Source organism: Chrysochloris asiatica, unplaced genomic scaffold (assembly GCF_000296735.1).
Source record: "Chrysochloris asiatica unplaced genomic scaffold, ChrAsi1.0 scaffold00139, whole genome shotgun sequence".
NCBI classification, from domain to species: domain Eukaryota; kingdom Metazoa; phylum Chordata; class Mammalia; order Afrosoricida; family Chrysochloridae; genus Chrysochloris; species Chrysochloris asiatica.
Genome location: NW_006408657.1, coordinates 6016370 through 6033499, shown reverse-complemented (window position 1 = coordinate 6033499; position 17130 = coordinate 6016370). Strand labels below are relative to the sequence as shown.

The 17130-nt window shown below is 38.1% G+C and overlaps 1 protein-coding gene across 1 annotated transcript in view; it reads left to right on the top strand.

The window, feature by feature from the left end:
- The window catches only part of LOC102842151 (transmembrane protein 47-like), a 33642-nt gene extending 19412 nt beyond the window's left edge, over nt 1-14230 (top strand). Inside the window, exons 2-3 of the mRNA XM_006870149.1 lie at nt 2249-2389; nt 14052-14230. Coding sequence (XP_006870211.1) covers nt 2249-2389; nt 14052-14230 — 320 coding nt within the window. The remainder of the gene's footprint in view (nt 1-2248; nt 2390-14051) is intronic.
- Nucleotides 14231-17130: the final 2900 nt, after the last annotated feature.

The window sequence follows — 17130 nt, the reverse complement described above, 5'->3', positions numbered from 1 at the left end:
TGTTGGTATGAGTTCGGCACTGACTCTAAGGCACACAACCACCCCACCAAGTGTATGTGTGGCACTGTAGGTTAAGCACTGGACTTCCAACCTCAAGGTCAGCAGTTCAAACCCACCAGCTGCTCTTCAGAAACCATATAGAGAGTCAGGGTGAGTAGGAACTAACTTGATGGCACTTAATAAACAAGCATGGGAGAAGCTTTTTAAGTATTTGTGTATGCTGGTATGCATATACCATATTTTTCAAAAATACACATCCACGTATATATTAACACACTCACACATATAACACAGAAATGGTGAAATTAAGTAAAATAGTTCTAGCATAATTCACCTAAAAAATCAGTGGTAAGTCATCCGTATGTGCTTTTGTTGTTAAGTGTTGTCAAGTCAGTTCTGACTCATAAAGACCCTTTATAGGGTGTCCCAGGAGCTGCTGGTGGGTTTGAACTGCCAACCTTGTGATTCGCAGTCCAGTGTTGATCCTACAGCACCACACCAGGAGTCTAATATGTGCTTACTGGGTATGAATGAAGAAGGGGACTAAGCAGTCATTTAGAGTCCAGCCAAAATTGCCATCAATCCTTAATATCAGACACTATCCCCGGGTGGTAGTGGAGGTGGTGCTGTCAGATAAGCACTGGACTGCTAACCAAAAGGTCAGCGGTTCAAACCCACCAACTGCTCCTAGGAAACCCTACACAAGTTTGCTATGAGTCGGAACTGACCGGACAGCACTTAAAACAACAATTTGTGCTCTAGAGTAGAGCTGCATTCCTTAGAATTTTCAAGACTGTGACCTTCCAGAAGCAGATTAACAAGCCTTTTTTCTGAGGTGCCGCTGGGTGGGTTCGAACTGTCAATATCTTTCTGGTAGTAGTCTAGTGATTAATCATTTGCGCCATTCAGGTATTCCTCCAGAGTGGTTGTTGTTGTTAAATGCCGTCGAGTCGGTTCCGACCCATAGCGACCCTGTACAGGGTTTCCAAGGCTGTAAATCTTTACGAGAGCAGAAAGCCTCATCTTTCTCCCGTGGAGCAGCTGGTAGTTTCGAACTGCTGACCTTGCGGTTCATAGCCCGATTCGTAACCACTACGCTACCAGAGCTCCTTCCAGAGTGGTAGAGACACATTATTATTGTTGTGAAATGCCATCTAGTCAATTCCGACTCATAGCCACCCTGTATGGGGTTTTAGCCACCCTGTATGGGGTTTCTGGGGAGCAACTGGTGAGGTGGACCCACTGACCTTAACGGCTCAAACCGACCTTGCAGTCCAGTGCTTTATCCCACAGAGCCACACCCGGACACATTAAGACTAGAATTAAATCAAAGAAGATGGAAACAAAGGCCAACAAACCTCCAGATGGTAATTTGTTGGGGAAACTAATAAGGGGAGGAAAAAATGTTAAGAACCAGGGATTTTTATGGAAAGCTTTCCAAGAAAGGACAGCAATAAAAAAGAGTGCACTGCTGCTGTTTCATGCGACAACATAGATAAATATGACAGACATAAAAGTCAGACAAAATAAATATCACAGACTTAAAAGCCAGACACAGAAGAGTACATACAGGATGACTCCATTTATATAAAGTTCAAGAACAGGAAAGACTCATCTGTGGTGATAGAGGTCAGTCAGCAGCCTGGATGCGGAGGGTGCTTATTGTCTAGGAAAGGGCACAAGGTTACCTTCTGGATGCTAAAAATTGTCTATATCTTACTCTAGGTGGTGGTTACATGGATGTATAAATCAATGTAAAAACTCATGAACCGCTTTCTGTTTTGCACTTGAGATTTGTGAACTTTGTATTGGCTTTGATGTTGTTAAGTGCCATCCCTTTGTTTCCTAGTCATAGCTACTCTGTAGAGGGTTTCCAAGGAGCAGCTGAGGAGATTGAACCACCGACCTTGTAGTTTAATCTGATCTTGCGGTCCAGTGCCTATCCTATAGCACTATAAAAGGTTATGTAATAATGAAAATGGGTCATGGAGAGGGCACCAGATTTACCATGAATGTTTAAAAAGAGTCTTTGGGGGAAAAAAGCATGGTAAGTCCCTGACCCCTAACAACTCCCTCTCTACTGATTTTAGCATAGGATCATTTTCTGAATAAGAACAGTTAGAATAATTTCTGTTACAAAACATCTTCAGTTCCAGAGGCTGCTTAGCATGCAATACAGTCTAGTTCTATTGGTTCTTGAATGACTTACTCTGCCCTAAAAGCAATGACTTTCTTTTTGTCTTTCCAGATTGGCAGATTGCTACTCTGGCTTTACTCTTGGGCGGTGCCGCCATCATTCTGATTGCATTCCTGGTGGGTTTGATTTCTATCTGCGTGGGCTCTCGAAGGCGCTTCTACAGACCTGTTGCTGTCATGCTTTTTGCAGCAGGTAAATATATTCATTAGTTTTAAACCGGTATTAAAGTTTCATGAACCTTTCTCCATTCTCCTTTCTCATGCAGAAGCAGTGTGTCGTTGCTGCGTTATATACAAATTGAGAGACATCTCTTATTATATTTTCAAGTAAATTGGTTAAAGCTTTATCATATTATCAGTTTTCAGTGTGTTAAGCATTTTGTATAGCATGCAGTGGCAGCTTCTAAACTTGTAAATAAAACGTAAATAGGTAATACTTGCTGACAGGATGTTGCCTTACAAATTACAGCAGATGTATTTGTCACATTTTTTTAACTTATCCAGTCCCCATCCCTCCATTTAGCTACCCTCTTGGTTAGCCTGTCACTGGCTTTTGTTTTGTTTTCCTGATAGGAAATTAAAAAGAAAAAAAATCTCAATCTATATACCCTTAGAAGTATAAATCTGTTTGAAAATACAAGGGGGCTTTAAAAAGTTTGGGGGAGAAATGGCATTTTTCTGTGAACTTTTTGAAGCCCCCTAGTGAAGATGGTTTTCCTGAGAAATCATGACATTCTATACTGCTTGAGCCACCAGGTACGTCAATTGTATGAGGTTAATGCATATGCATTAAGTTGACAACCATCATTCTGCGAAGCACAGCTTGGATTAAAATATCAGCCACAGTAAAATGGCAGTTTTACTAAAAGGGAGCAATTTAAAAAGGCTTACAGACTAAAACCCCAGCACATTATTTGATGTGAGTTTTAATTTTCATTTATAAGAATATTCTTGAATATATTGTTCTTTTGACTCAAACGGAAATATTCTTGAGATGCCTTCAATTTACTCTTGTCAGTCATATCTGATATGAAGCCTGCAAAGTAGGTTCCTGCGACTATCAATATTGAAGATACTGACAGACCATCTAGGCTATTAGATGATTTTTTTTAAAGCTGTTTAAACCTGGGAATAGATGAAATTCCTCTGGATTTGAAGGGCAGTTTGAATTAAGAATATAAAACCCGCCATGTTCTGATGCCCCATGCTATTTTTGCTCATTTCTTATACTCATGGTATCTCCATGGAATGTAGGTACCACGAAAACACAGGTCCAAAGGGCTAAACGAATCCAGAAATACATCTAACTCAGCTCTCTTAAGTGACTTGCTCCAGATACCTAGTTGTCCTTCACTGCAAGTCCATATGATTCAGAATAGAACTGTGCTCCGTAGGGTTTTCAAGATTGTGATTGTTTAGAAGTAGTTGCTGGGCTTTTCTTTCAAGGAGTCTCTGAGTGGATTCAAGCCTCCAGTTTTTTAATTCGAAGCCAAGCTCTTAATGATTTGTGCCACCAAGTGACTCCTTGCTCAAGATTACATAGTCTTGGTACTGGGAAGCTACTGAACCTTTTGTATGTTGTTGTTAAATGCCATTGAGTCTGTTCCGACCCAAAGCGACCCTGTATAGGGTTTCCGAGGAGCGGCTGGTGAGCTTGCACCTCCAACCTTGCAGTTCAAATGGCTTTGCAGTCTGGCACATTAACCCACAGCGCCACACCAGAACTCCGAACCTTTTGTATGCCCCATAGTAAATAAGTGTTCATTCACTTCTAACTCCTTCCCTGTAAGGCATAACGTCCCTCCCTCATTTGTTCAGCTACCTTTTAGGTACCTACAATGGACCAAGCATTGTAACACTGGCTGTAGTATCTACACAGGTGCTTTCTAATAGAGGAGAAAGCACAATTACAAAAATATTTTCAAGTCCTAGGTAGTAACATTATTTTGTTGATGTCAGGTGTAATAAAAATCACTATTATGAATGATTTCTTATAGCACAAAAATTCTCCTAAAGTGTTCACCATTACTCTCGAATTTCTTTCTTGGCTCATGGATTTACCATGGCTCTTTCTCAATCTTTAAAATAAAATAACTTAGAGACATTTTCTTTGTAGTGTAAGTTTGCAGCTAGGATTTATTAACATAGTGATTAGATAATAAACTCTAATAGAATTTCTTGGTAAAATTGTTCTCATGTTATATACCATTCTTTAGAACTGGAATTATATATTGAATAATTTTTAGAATATGTCAACATTTCTCATTTTAGGAAGGTGTAGAGATATGCTTGATATTCTGTTATAAATATCTAATATTACTGTGTATAATTAGTTACTAGTCTATTTTGTCTAGAAGTTATTACCTAATGGTATATGCAGAAATTATAAATAAATTCATTATTTATACCACCCATTATTATAAGCATGGTAAGGTGGAGGGTCAGAGAAAAAGAAGAAGACCCCCAATGAGATGGATTGGCCAAGTGGCAGCATCGATGGAGTCAAGCATGGCAACAGCAGTGAGGTTGGCCCAGGATTGGGCAGTGTTCCGTTCTGCTGTGCGTAAGGTCGCTATGAGTCAGTACTGACTCGATGGCACCTAACAACAACAACAACAATAACAACTAGCAGTTTCCATTTTATTCTTAAAACAAAACAAAAAAATCTTTTTATTCTTTAAACAAACAAACAAAAAGAAATCTTTGTTTTGTTCGCACCCATTACCTTTAACTTCTAGTCATTTACAATATATTTTCTTTTACAGCCAACACTTCTTTTTACACATTTTCATATATTTTGTGATACTTAGATTTCTAAGTAAATGAATATAAGTTAAAGGTAATGTGTTTGGATAAAACACAGATTCTGATTTAGCTACCACAAATATTGTTGTTGTTAAGTGCCATCGAGTCGGGTCCAACCCATAGCGACCCTGTACAGGGTTTCCGAGGGTGTAAATCTTTACGGGAGTAGAAAGCCTCATCTTTCTCCCGCGGAGCGGCTGGTAGTTTCGAACCGCTGACCTTAAGGTTCACAGCCCGATTCGTAACCACTACGCTACCAGAGCTCCTTACCACAAATATTAGTAAATATTAAAATAATGAAGGAAACCTCTGGAGCAAAATTCATACAAAGGTGCTCTAAGCACGGACACCACAAATGAGCACAATGCTGGTACACTATAAAATATATGTATGCTAAGATGTAATTTTACTCATTCCCTTTTAACACTGATTATAAAAGCTTTTCTTGAAATCACAATTAGGTAGGCTAGTGCTTTCTTTCCATGTAAGCCAGGTAAAATTTATCGAGTATTTATTACATTGGCAGAAAATGTTTCTCCCATTTTAAAAAATCATTTCAGAGTTTTCTGTAGCTGATTGTTAGAAAAGATAGTCAGTATGCATAATAATGTTTTATCGATTTGGTCAGTAAATTATCAGAATTAGAAAAGCCATCTGCTTGAAATCATGCTGACTAAAGTTATGGCTGGGTTTTGTTTGTTATTGGTTTCGCTTGCTTAGTAAACTGGCACTTATTCCAGCAGTTTGGCTTGTCTCACTTATAATTCAGTTCAGGAATCCTTTGTAAATTATTGAGAATGTTCTGCATTTCTCCTCTCTTCTCAAAATGTCACCTTCTCCAAATAATAATTCAGTTTGTGACAACAAGGAATATCTCTCCTGGTGTTCCCTCATAGAAAATGATACCTCGCTCAACAAGGAAATAGTCTTTCTTCTGCTGAGACTTACAGTACATGAAATCAAAATTCACACTTAAAAAGCATCTCTACCAAGGGTTAATGAAGTTAGTACCACGTGCTGTGCTAGGTACTCATATGAACTTAACAAATAGTTGTTGAATGAATCATGCAAAGATGATGAAGGCATGTGGCTCATAATCTGGTAGGGAAAAAACAGGCAAGTAAACAATGAACTAATTCGATAATAAACCAAGTCCACTGCCATCGAGTCAATTTGGATTCGTAGCAACCCTATGTATATAGGGTTTCTAGGCTGCAAAACTTTATGGGAACAGACAGCCTCATCAGTCTTGCATGGAGTTGCTGGTGAGTTTGAACTGTTGATTTTGTGGTTAAGAGTCCAGTTCTTACCGTATAACACTACCAGGGTTTCTTATTCAATACAAGTGTGAGTCAAGAAGTGTTGCTATTGTGGTTCCACTTCATCCATGCGTGGGTTTATTCTAAATAAAATGTGTTTGAACATGTTTCTGTGATCAATGGAAGCCTGCAGACAAGTTCTCTCAGTAATACACTTAATAGGCTCTGTGGGTTAATGCATTGGACTGCGCAAAGTTGGTTTGAACCGTAGACTTGGTGGTTCAAGCTCACAAGTCACTCTTCGGAAACCCTATATAAGGTCGCTATGGATCAGAACAGACTCGATGACACTTCACAACAACAGTCTTATAAGGGTCTTTAAAAAACTTCCAAAAAAGGTCCAATCATATCAATGGCGTCCACTGATTTTAACTGCTAGGCCAGTTAAAGTCAAGGCAGAGAGTTCAACTCAGAAGGTCATGGAGACCATTTTGGGGGATTCTAAAGGGGTAATCTTGGTAGATTTTCTCAAAGAACACAAGATAAACCCAGGGGCTTATTATGAAGATGTTTTCAGAAAATGGAAGACTGCATTAGTGAGACAAAAGGCCAGGAAAGTTGCAACCAGGAGTTTTTCCCATTGTGACAGCACACTTGCACATTCCTTCAAAAATAGCAGGAGACTGTCCTATGAGAATGTCTTTGAGAAACCTTTCACACCAACCCTAAAGCCCTGATCTTGCTCCTTCAGACTTCTTTGAGTCTGTTGAGAATGGCCAAACTGCCTTTCTGATGTATAAATCAAAGAGTACACAGTTTTCCAGAGAAGAAAATATTGTCTTCAAAAGTGTAGAGATCTCGATGGAGGATATGCCAAGACAATAGCTTCTTCACATTTTGATATTTTTATTCAATAAGTCTTTCTATGATTTTGTGGAAAAACTTTTTGACTTACCCTTGTATGTTTTAAACCATTTCTCTCTTTGGGATCTATGAAGCAAATTTCCTGGGACTACAAATCACCCTTTTTATCAAAGTAATGTTATTCATTTATTTCTTTTTCCTTTAGTCATTGTGACGTACATACTGGGTGGCTACTGTCTGAGAGTGTACGGTTTGTGTGTGTGTGTGTGTGTGTGGTTTTGAGTATACTGATTTAATGTTAGCTAATACACAGGTACTCAAAGGGCTTATTCTGAAAATTGATGATTAAGTCTCATAAAGCCAGGCAAAGATTTAACAATTAGTATCTTTTATTTTTGTTTCTGAAGTTCTTCATTCGGTTGGTACTTGTATAGGGTTTCTGAGGTTGTAAATCTTTATGGGAGCAAAGAGCCTCATCTCTCTCTCATGGGTGACTGGTAGATTTGAACTACTGACTTTGCAATTACCATCCCAGCTAATAATCCACTACGCTACCAAGGCTCCTTAAAGGCTAGCTATAGCTGGTGTAACACTGGAAAAATGCACTGGACCACAAGGTTGGTTTGAACTGCAAGGTCGGTAGCCACTAGCCACTCCTCGGACACCCTATAAGGGATTCCTATGAGTTGGCACATAGAGACTCGATGGTATACAACGACAAAAACAATAGCTGTGGAATATCTAAAATATTGTCCCATGTCCTGCCACTTTCTCACTGAGCCTAGAAGTCTAGAGCTCAGAATCAGATATTATCAATAATAATAATGCTAATAATAATAACAGCTAACTGAGCCCCTACATTTTGTCACACTGGTATGCACTTGAGATACCCGTAACCCATTCCCATCTAGTTCACCTTTGACCTATGATGACCCAGTAGTGTCAGACTAGAATTGTGTTTCATAGACTTTTTGGAAAAAAGCTTATAAGGCCTGGGGGTCATATCTGCCCCCCTGACTTCAAAAGGGGAAGGAAACCCAGCCAAGAAAATTCCATGGGACAATTCTACTCTGTAACACATGGGGTCCCGATGCATCAGAATTGACAAGTGTTGTATGAACCAAATGGCTCCCTGTGCAAACATAGAAATACACCATGGATTATCTCACCATTAAAAGTACTGACTATAAGGGTAAAGTGATTCCCTTAGAGGAAAACTCAGTATACTAGAAATAACACAGAAATGAATAGCTTAGTTTTTGTCTTGCCCATAGCTACACAATTGCATTGTTTGTAATTTTTCCAAACAGGTAGAAGTGATAAAATAAGCCCCAAATTCCCTTCAAATACTAAAATGTTGCACAGCTTTACCTATTTTGTCTCTAAGACAGAACTGGAGTATACTATGTTGTTGTTAAGTGTCACTGAGTTAGTTCTGACTCATATTGACCTTGTACAGTTGGATTTAAGCCACCAACTTTGCAGGTTAGCAGGCCAGTGCTTATCCTACAGCGCCACACCAGGACTTCAAGAGATGGAGTAACCAGAGTATTACATGTAGTAGACAATTACATTCAAACAATACTATAGCCAATGAATGTTACATTTTATTAATTGGTGATAAAATATATATTATTCATATATGTATATTTATATGGATTCATATAGATGAAGCATCTGTGAGCATCAAGGAGACTTTTAACTTGGATCTGTGTATTTTATTAAATGGGAAAACTTATTTGCTAACTCAGGGTTTATTTTTTTTTCTCCTCAAGTTTGCTCTATTACATGCATTTTTCTCGGTGATTCCAAAAAAAGTAAAATAATTCAGAGGCATAAAAGCATTTTAGGGTAATTTTTGTCTGACCGCAACACAGTGAAGGTTTTTCTTGAAGCTGTTCAGGTCAGTCCACCATGGGAGCCTAATGGAGTTGTATTTCCCAATTTCCACTACAGGGAAATGATGTCACCATATTATACCACAGAAGCCGCACATACATATTTGCTAACTAAAACACATTGAGATGAATATTAAAAGCAGTCTAGGTAAACATCGCATTTCAGGGACTAGCCAGCTTACAAAAGAAGCAATGTAATGCTTTTAGAATGTAATTCACATCAGTTATGACTTCTCTGTTCAAAATCCCCGAACAGCTGCTAAGCACACTTAGAAATAAAATCCCAACTCCTTATCGTGGTTCACAGGGCCCTCCATGAACAGGTTTCTGGATGTTTCGCCCTTCTTAGGTTGCCCCCCCCCCTTTGCTGTCTTGTATTGCAGCCTCAACATCTTCTGCTTGCTGTTCCTCTTGTGCATCAAAGGGCACCTGTGGCAGGAGGTTCCTGCCCCAGCCCGCCCTAAGCTTGCTTCCCTTACTTTACTCAGATCTGTGTGCAAATGTCAACTCTGCAGAGAGGCCTTCCTCCCCAAACAGATCGAAAATAGCAGCCCACTTCCCTCTTTCTTATTTTCCTGCTTTATTGTATTCTTTATGTGTCTTAGCAAGGCCTGGCAGTATATTCTGTGAAGGTAGTACTGGTGTCTTTTTGGTTACTAATCACTTCATTGTTGTTAGGTGCTTTCGAGTTGGTTCTGACTCATAGTGACCCTATGCACAATAAAATGAAACACTGCCCTGTCCTGCACCATCCTCATTATTGTTGTGACACTTGAGCCCATTGTCACTGTGCCAATCCATCTTGTTGGGGCCTTCCTCTTTTTTTCTGACTCTCTACTTTATCAAGCATGATGCTCTTCACCAGGGACTTGCCCTCCTGATAACATGTCCGAAATCTGGACGATCAAGTCTCACTATCCTGGCTTCTAAAGAGCACTCTGGCTATACTTCTTATAACATACTTTAGAAACATTGAAGTATTTATGGAATGAATAAATTTGATGAGTCTTAAACATGATACTTAGCTCCGTATTCCAATCATATCCTGGCAGGATCAGTCATGATTTGATTAGAAATCAGAATATAGAAACTTAAGGGGATATGTGTTTTTGTTGTTGTTGTTTTGACTTACTTAGTAACTGTAGGGAGTCATGGTGTGGTGCTGTGTGATAATGTACTGAACTGCAAAGCAAGGTCGCTGGTTCAAATCACCAGCCACTCCTTGGAAACCCTATACAGATTTGATGGCACTTAACAACAAACAATAACAAGTAATTGTAGAGATTCTGGTGACACCGTGGTTAAAACACCAAATGCTAATCAAAAGGTTGGTGGTTTGAGCCCACCAGCCTCTCCAAGGAAGAAAGATCCGGCAATCTGCTTTTGTAAAGATTGACAGCTTTGGAAACCCTAGTGGGTAGTTGTGCTCTGTCCTCTAGGGTCACGGTGAGTCAGAGTTAACTCAGTGGGAATGTGGGTTTTCAGGGGTTAGTCACTGTGGAATGATCCTCCCCCCCTTTATATAGTTCGTGGTTGCTAGTAATTGACTTCTTGTTAGGTTATAGACTTTTAAAATGTGAAGGGACCATTTCTCTCACGAAGACACAGAGGCAGTTGACTTTTTTTTTTTTTTAATCAGTAGACATTTTAGCACTTGCTGGCTGGAAATAGATCAAGTGTGGGTTTTATAATATGTCATCAGCTGAGTCCTAACAATGACTTAAATGTTTTCCCGAGACATTTATAGCTACAAACAAGGCATGATTGATGTTATGGATGTAGAGAGATTTCTTCTTTTATATGAACCTATTCATCTCATGATCAGTGGCGACAGGGCAGTATGGGAGGTCAGTGCTGGCCTGGAGCATGTTGAACTACATGGCAAAGATGTTTAGCATTCTTATATCTGGTTCCAGATAGACCATTTGACCCCTAGTCACAGCCTTAGAGACAGTAATGACTTTGATCCATCATGTCCCCATGAATTTGCTGTAGTTTTTCACCTGCATGTATTCTACAGATTGAGGACTGTTGTATAGACTTGCTAGAAACATTAGTTGTACTGGAAATAATAATCATGGACAACATTTCAGTTTAATTATCTACACTAGCCATCCTGTTATTCCTTTTGCAAAACAGCATAAACTGTCATTATACTATATCAAAGTTGGTTTTTAACTTATACTCTTTATGGTTGGTCTTGTACTTCCAGAACTTTAGTCTTTAAAAGGTGATTTAAGGTCATTTCAACCATAGACAAGGATACTCCAAAAAGTTCATAGGAAAAAAAAAAGAAAAAAAGGAATGAAAAGATCATATGCCTTCTCCACAAGCATTTTGAAGCCCCCTCTAATTTCCTTTATATGTTGAAGGTTGGTAAGCTTTTATTGTAAAGGACAGATAGTAAATATCTTTGGCTTTGTGGGCCATATGGTTTCCATCACAACTGGTCAGCTCTGCCTTTGTAGCGCAGGCAAGACCTCAATGAATGAACAGGGCAGTGTTCCAATACGGCATTTTTTTCTCCCTCTGAAAGCAAACAGCAGACCCCATTTGGGAGTTTACCAACCCCTGTTATATATAACTGTACCTCAGTTTTTCAAGGAGAATAGTGTATATTTTTCAAGGGTGAAAGGTTATCATATAGTAGAGAATGAAGCAGATGTGTCTCCTAAACTCTAGTTAAATGGAAATAAATAAAATATAAGGCATGTAATTGTTGATCCAATAGGAAGTTAGTAATTTTAAATGGAAGATACCTGTTGTATAGTACAGTGTCTCCCATATAAAAATACCCACAGGACAAACACCACTTTAATTTTAGTTCTGTATAAAAACATCTTGCCCTTCCTGCTAAATTGGTTTGTTTTTATTAGCTATGACTCATCATATTTCCCCTTTAGTCTTGATGCTGAGAACTAAGAGCTAACTAAGAACTCAGAACTAAGTTTGGTGCTCTTTTAAGGAGTCTCTGGGTGGCACAAAGAGTTGAACACTTGACTACTAACTGAAAGGTTGGCGGTTTGAACCCACTCAGAGGTAGCTTGGAAGATAAGACTGGCCATCTGCTTTTGAAGTCACAGTCTTGAAAACCCTACGGAGCAATTCTGCTCTGACACCTGGGGTGACCCTGAGTCAGAGTCCACTTGACAGCAACTAACAAGTTAGTTCATATCAGACTCATCACAACACTAGCTGGCAGACTGCAAGTGTCCTGTAGTTTCCTAGGCTTTAATTTTGACAGGAGCAGATCTCTAGATTACTTTTTCTCCGGTGGATTCAAACCTTGCAGTTAGCAGCTGAACCCTTAACCATTGTGCCGCCAGGGCTCCTTAAGAACAATATTGTTGTTGTTGTTATTGTTAGGTACCATGGAATGGGTTCTGACTCATAGCAACCCTGTTTCTGAGGAGCAACTGGTGGGTTTTAACTGCCGACCTTGTGGTTAACAGTCCAGTGCTTATCCTGCAGCATCACACCAGGACTCCAGTAACAACATAATAGCCATTATTAGCCTAGATGTTCCAGTGCCATGCCTTCATTGACTTAATTCTCTTTTGAAATGTTATATAAATACAGTGTATAAATGTGAGTTATATGTAATCTAACCCACTACCATTGAGTCGATTCTGACTCATACTAACCCAATAGGACAAAGTTGAATGTCTTAGGGTTTCTGAGACTGCAAGTCTTTATGGGAGCAGACAGCCTCATCGTTCTTTCTCCCTAGGAGCCACTGGTCAATTTGAATGACTGGTTAGCACCAGTTGGTAGTTAGAAGCCCAATGCTTAATCCATTAAAGAAGAGAAAAGTGAAAACTGAGTGTAGTTTCCTGATAAAAGAGTCTTTTGAGCCTCTTTTTTAGTATGAGAGATGTGATCTGTATGAAAGGAAAACAGTGAACATAATTCGGGATCAGCGTGGTATAAGCAAATGGTAAGACTTGCTGGAATATTGGGCAAAGTTAGGTGATACGGGAAGCAGCCACAACACATGTCTTGAATTAACAGGTTGACCAGTTTCATCAATAGAAATGAATTTGAATCACCCCGCTCCTCAAAAGCAAAAATAAACAAAGATTTCTGTTAATATTGAGGTCAGTAGTCTTGGAGGTGGGAGCTATTTAAAGGTTTTGTGTATTTGAGCAATCTAAACTTAATCTCGTACTATTTGCCAAAATAATGATGATTATATATTTTTTTAGATCAAATAGAAATAAATTAAATGCCTTGTATCATTTCATGCTATACCTTGAGATAAGTATGTCTTTAGAGTATAAGCAGCAATGTAAAATCCGAGGGTGAGAATCACTACTTTATATAGTCATATAAATTATTAAATTGCACTAATGATTTCACCTAACATTAATACAGTAATTCACCATTTATTAATATGGTAATTATTACTATATTTGAAATAGTGTTTATACAAAGAAATATATTAATATTTTCAAGCTTAATATTTAAAGTTAAAAGTTTAATATTTTAAAGGCAGTTCCTAAGTATGTCTTTAATTCAAAAGGGTATACATAAGTTGGAACAGTTAGATATGGTAGGAACAGTTAGGTAAGTTTCGTAAGTAGTAACAGTTAGGTATGGTTCATATCTAACATCAAATATTTGTCTTAGTATATGAACATAGTATAAAATATACCTTTTGATGCATAAATGCCATTAAATACTTCCAGATACTAGAAAACACCTTTAACATAATAATAGTCATGTTTTGATGTGGTTACAAAGTAGTGCCTGCTTGTCACTATGAACCATTGTATGTTCTTTGAAATTTTAATATAATAGACTTTATGGGGTTAATTTGTAACTATGGGTTGTATATTAATCTGATGTTTATAACCTGGAGACATCCTATGTACCTTCTACAATAAGCAGGGCTTCTAAATTATTTATTTTTATATGTATTTAATTGAAAAGTAATTTTTGTAAATATGTATATTTTTATGTTTGTATGATTTAGTTTTCTAGAAATAACATTATTCTAATTTTGCTTTTTTTCCCCCCTTCCCCCCAGTTGTTTTACAGGTTTGCAGCCTGGTCCTTTATCCCATCAAGTTCATTGAAACTGTGAGCTTGAAAATTTACCATGAGTTCAATTGGGGTTATGGCCTGGCCTGGGGTTCAACTATATTTTCGTTTGGGGGTGCCATACTCTATTGCCTCAACCCTAAGAACTACGAAGACTACTACTAGACCCAGTAGTCTCAAATGGAAACAACAGCCGCCATCCATCCACCGAAAGGATTACATCTGCATCTTTTCTAACTCAGTATTTTCTAAAACACTTGTGGAGCATCAAGCAGTTTGCTCAGTTGATTTACTATATTTTGCCTTTTGGCTGTCAATATCATAAGCAGCTTTTACATCCATTTTAGGGACCTGCACAAATTAAGAGAGCTGATTAGACATAGGCAAATGCTGCAAATTCCCAGTATGTTCATGTCATTGTTCTTGACAAGTAAAGGGTCTAAATAACAGCAACCATTGTGTGAAACTAGTTGGAATGAGAAATGCCTGAATCTCCTATTGCCTGCAGGGGAGCAGCTGGCATAAACAACATTTAGAAGTTCCTTTGTTCTGACAAGGATTCCACTATTTAGAGTCCTCATCTGCCTGCTTATTCTACCCAGTGACTGCTTTGGTCATTGGTTATTTGCTTGAATGAGCTCCAGAAAAGTCTGCTGCCCTTCAAGCACCTAATGGGAGTTGTGAACGTAACTGGTTAATGGTACACATTCCGTTTTCAAGAGAATATCTGTTTTAATGGGAGTTTATGCTTTGGCAGTCAGCATCTCCCTGGGAAGGGAATCAAGACTTGGAGCCATGTGCTTTTCATTATGTGATTTGAAATTGTGCCTCAGCCATATCTAGAATGGGGGAGAATTGAGGGTCTCTGCTTTCCCTGGGGCAACTAGAAAGACACGTGCATGAGTTGCTTCTGTCCGAAGTACCCTTTCAGCCATTTATCAAACACTGCAGCAAACAATTGTGAATATGTAATGAGCTTAACTATTTTTCTAGAAGGTGAATGATTAGCATAAATGGTGATGAGTTGTTCCCTAGCCCTACTCATACTTCTGTCTTACACATACAACTGATATTTGCTCTAGTGAAGTTGCTTGGATACTAACCTTGTATACGTTGTTAAGGCGCTTAGATTGGTATTCACACTTATTTGCCATACAAAGTTACATATACCGTACAGCTTTTGATCTGTGTTCTCTACTATTTCACTGGAAAATTTGACTAGAATTTCATAAAACGAAAAGTTGACATAGTGTCAATCTGAAAATCAATAATCCTTCTGTAAGCACTGTAGTTCAAAGGAGAGTAGCAGTTAGCATGATCATTTTGTTTAAAATGAAAAATAGAAACAATAGAAAGCTATTTTTTTCAAGTATTTTAAATGTCACTATAAGAGAGAGAATAGTGATAGATTTGTATAAATGTCTCAGTAGAGGAGTAGAATTTGTCTGATTATCACCTGGTCCTCTGAAGTTTACTGATGGGCTGACTGATCTATGCGCACAATTATGACGCATTTATGTTAAGGGAATCTTTTGTTGACTATTCAAATGGAAGGAATTGTCAAAATAATAGCGGATGAGTTTGCACCTAATCTCACACTGCAAACTTGTGTTAATTCTGTTTCATATACAAATTTGGATAGTCTGATTATAAACATATTTTTATATCTAATATACAGTTCTAATATAAAAGTTATAGATAGTTATTTTTGTTAACAGAGACACTAGAACACGATGTCCTGGTTTTGGTCCTCTAGCAGAAAGCAGCATTGGAGAAATCATCTAAAATGCATCTGTGTGCTATCGTGGGGTCCTGGTGTGCCATAGGATAAGCACTCCACCTCAAAGTCCGTTTGAACCACAAGGTCGGCGGTTCAAACTCACCAGCCACTCCTTGGAAACCCTATACAGGGTCACTATGAGTCAGAACCAACAGCACTTCACAACAACAACAACAACAAAATATGCTATTGTGTGGTCCTGGTGTGATATTGTAGGATAAGCACTGGACTTCTGACCACAAGGTTCTCGGAAACCCTATATTGGGTCTCTATGAAACAGACTGGATGACACTTAACAACAACAACATATGCTATTGTATTGCAAACTCCATTAAGAGCAGGACTACATCAACAGTATTAAATAATTTATTTTACCTCCCAAAGCAGAGTTCTGCTTTCAGCTTGTCTTAAGAACTGTTGCCAAAAACAACAGCAAAACAAAACATTTTTAAAACACTTTATTTTATTACTCAAATGTTAAAAAAAATAAAATGAGAATTTTCTATAGAATCACAAAGTAAATATGAAGTGTATCAAACTTCTTATTTTAGCAATGGTAAGCAAAAGTGATTAAATGCATCCTAGAGAGACATCTATATAGAAGTGTATGATTCTATAAAGAATCATAAGAAACTGAGTGGACATTTTCCAGAAAGGTATTAATATTGTAGAATCTTTTGAAGCAATTTCCTTGAGATATAGTAAAATCTGGGGCAAACTGTTTTGCAGTTCATTTCATATTGTCAAAGCAGCATGAGAAATACGATATTTCGGATAGGGATTTCGGCTACTAAACACCCTCTATTGTGAGAGGATCTCTTCATTTCTGAATGATGGAAGAATAGTACTTTGGTGCTGGCATCAACGAGGCACTTTTCTTAGTCCTAGGAGAGGATGCAATGTGCTGCTAGACCAATATCATATCTTGAGACTACCAAGTTTTTATTCTATCAATATAACAAACTGGGGAGTGACACAATATGGTATAGGTTAAGGCACATATACTGACAGTTCACTGAAAAGTAGATTTCTTATGACTTCTTTTCCCTTTCTATATTTCTATTTCCACCAGTATTTGAAAGTATTTCATTACAAGCAAGCTTAGGTCACCATGAAAATGTTTGCCTATCTAAAATACTGGTTTGTCTTATCAGAATAAACACAAGTGAAATTATTCGGCTACATTAATATTATGTCTTTGCAGCTTTAGATCGTCTGATTTTTTTTAGCAACAAACTTATTGGTTATCATATAGCTCTGTGTGTGTGTGTGTGTGTGTGTGTGT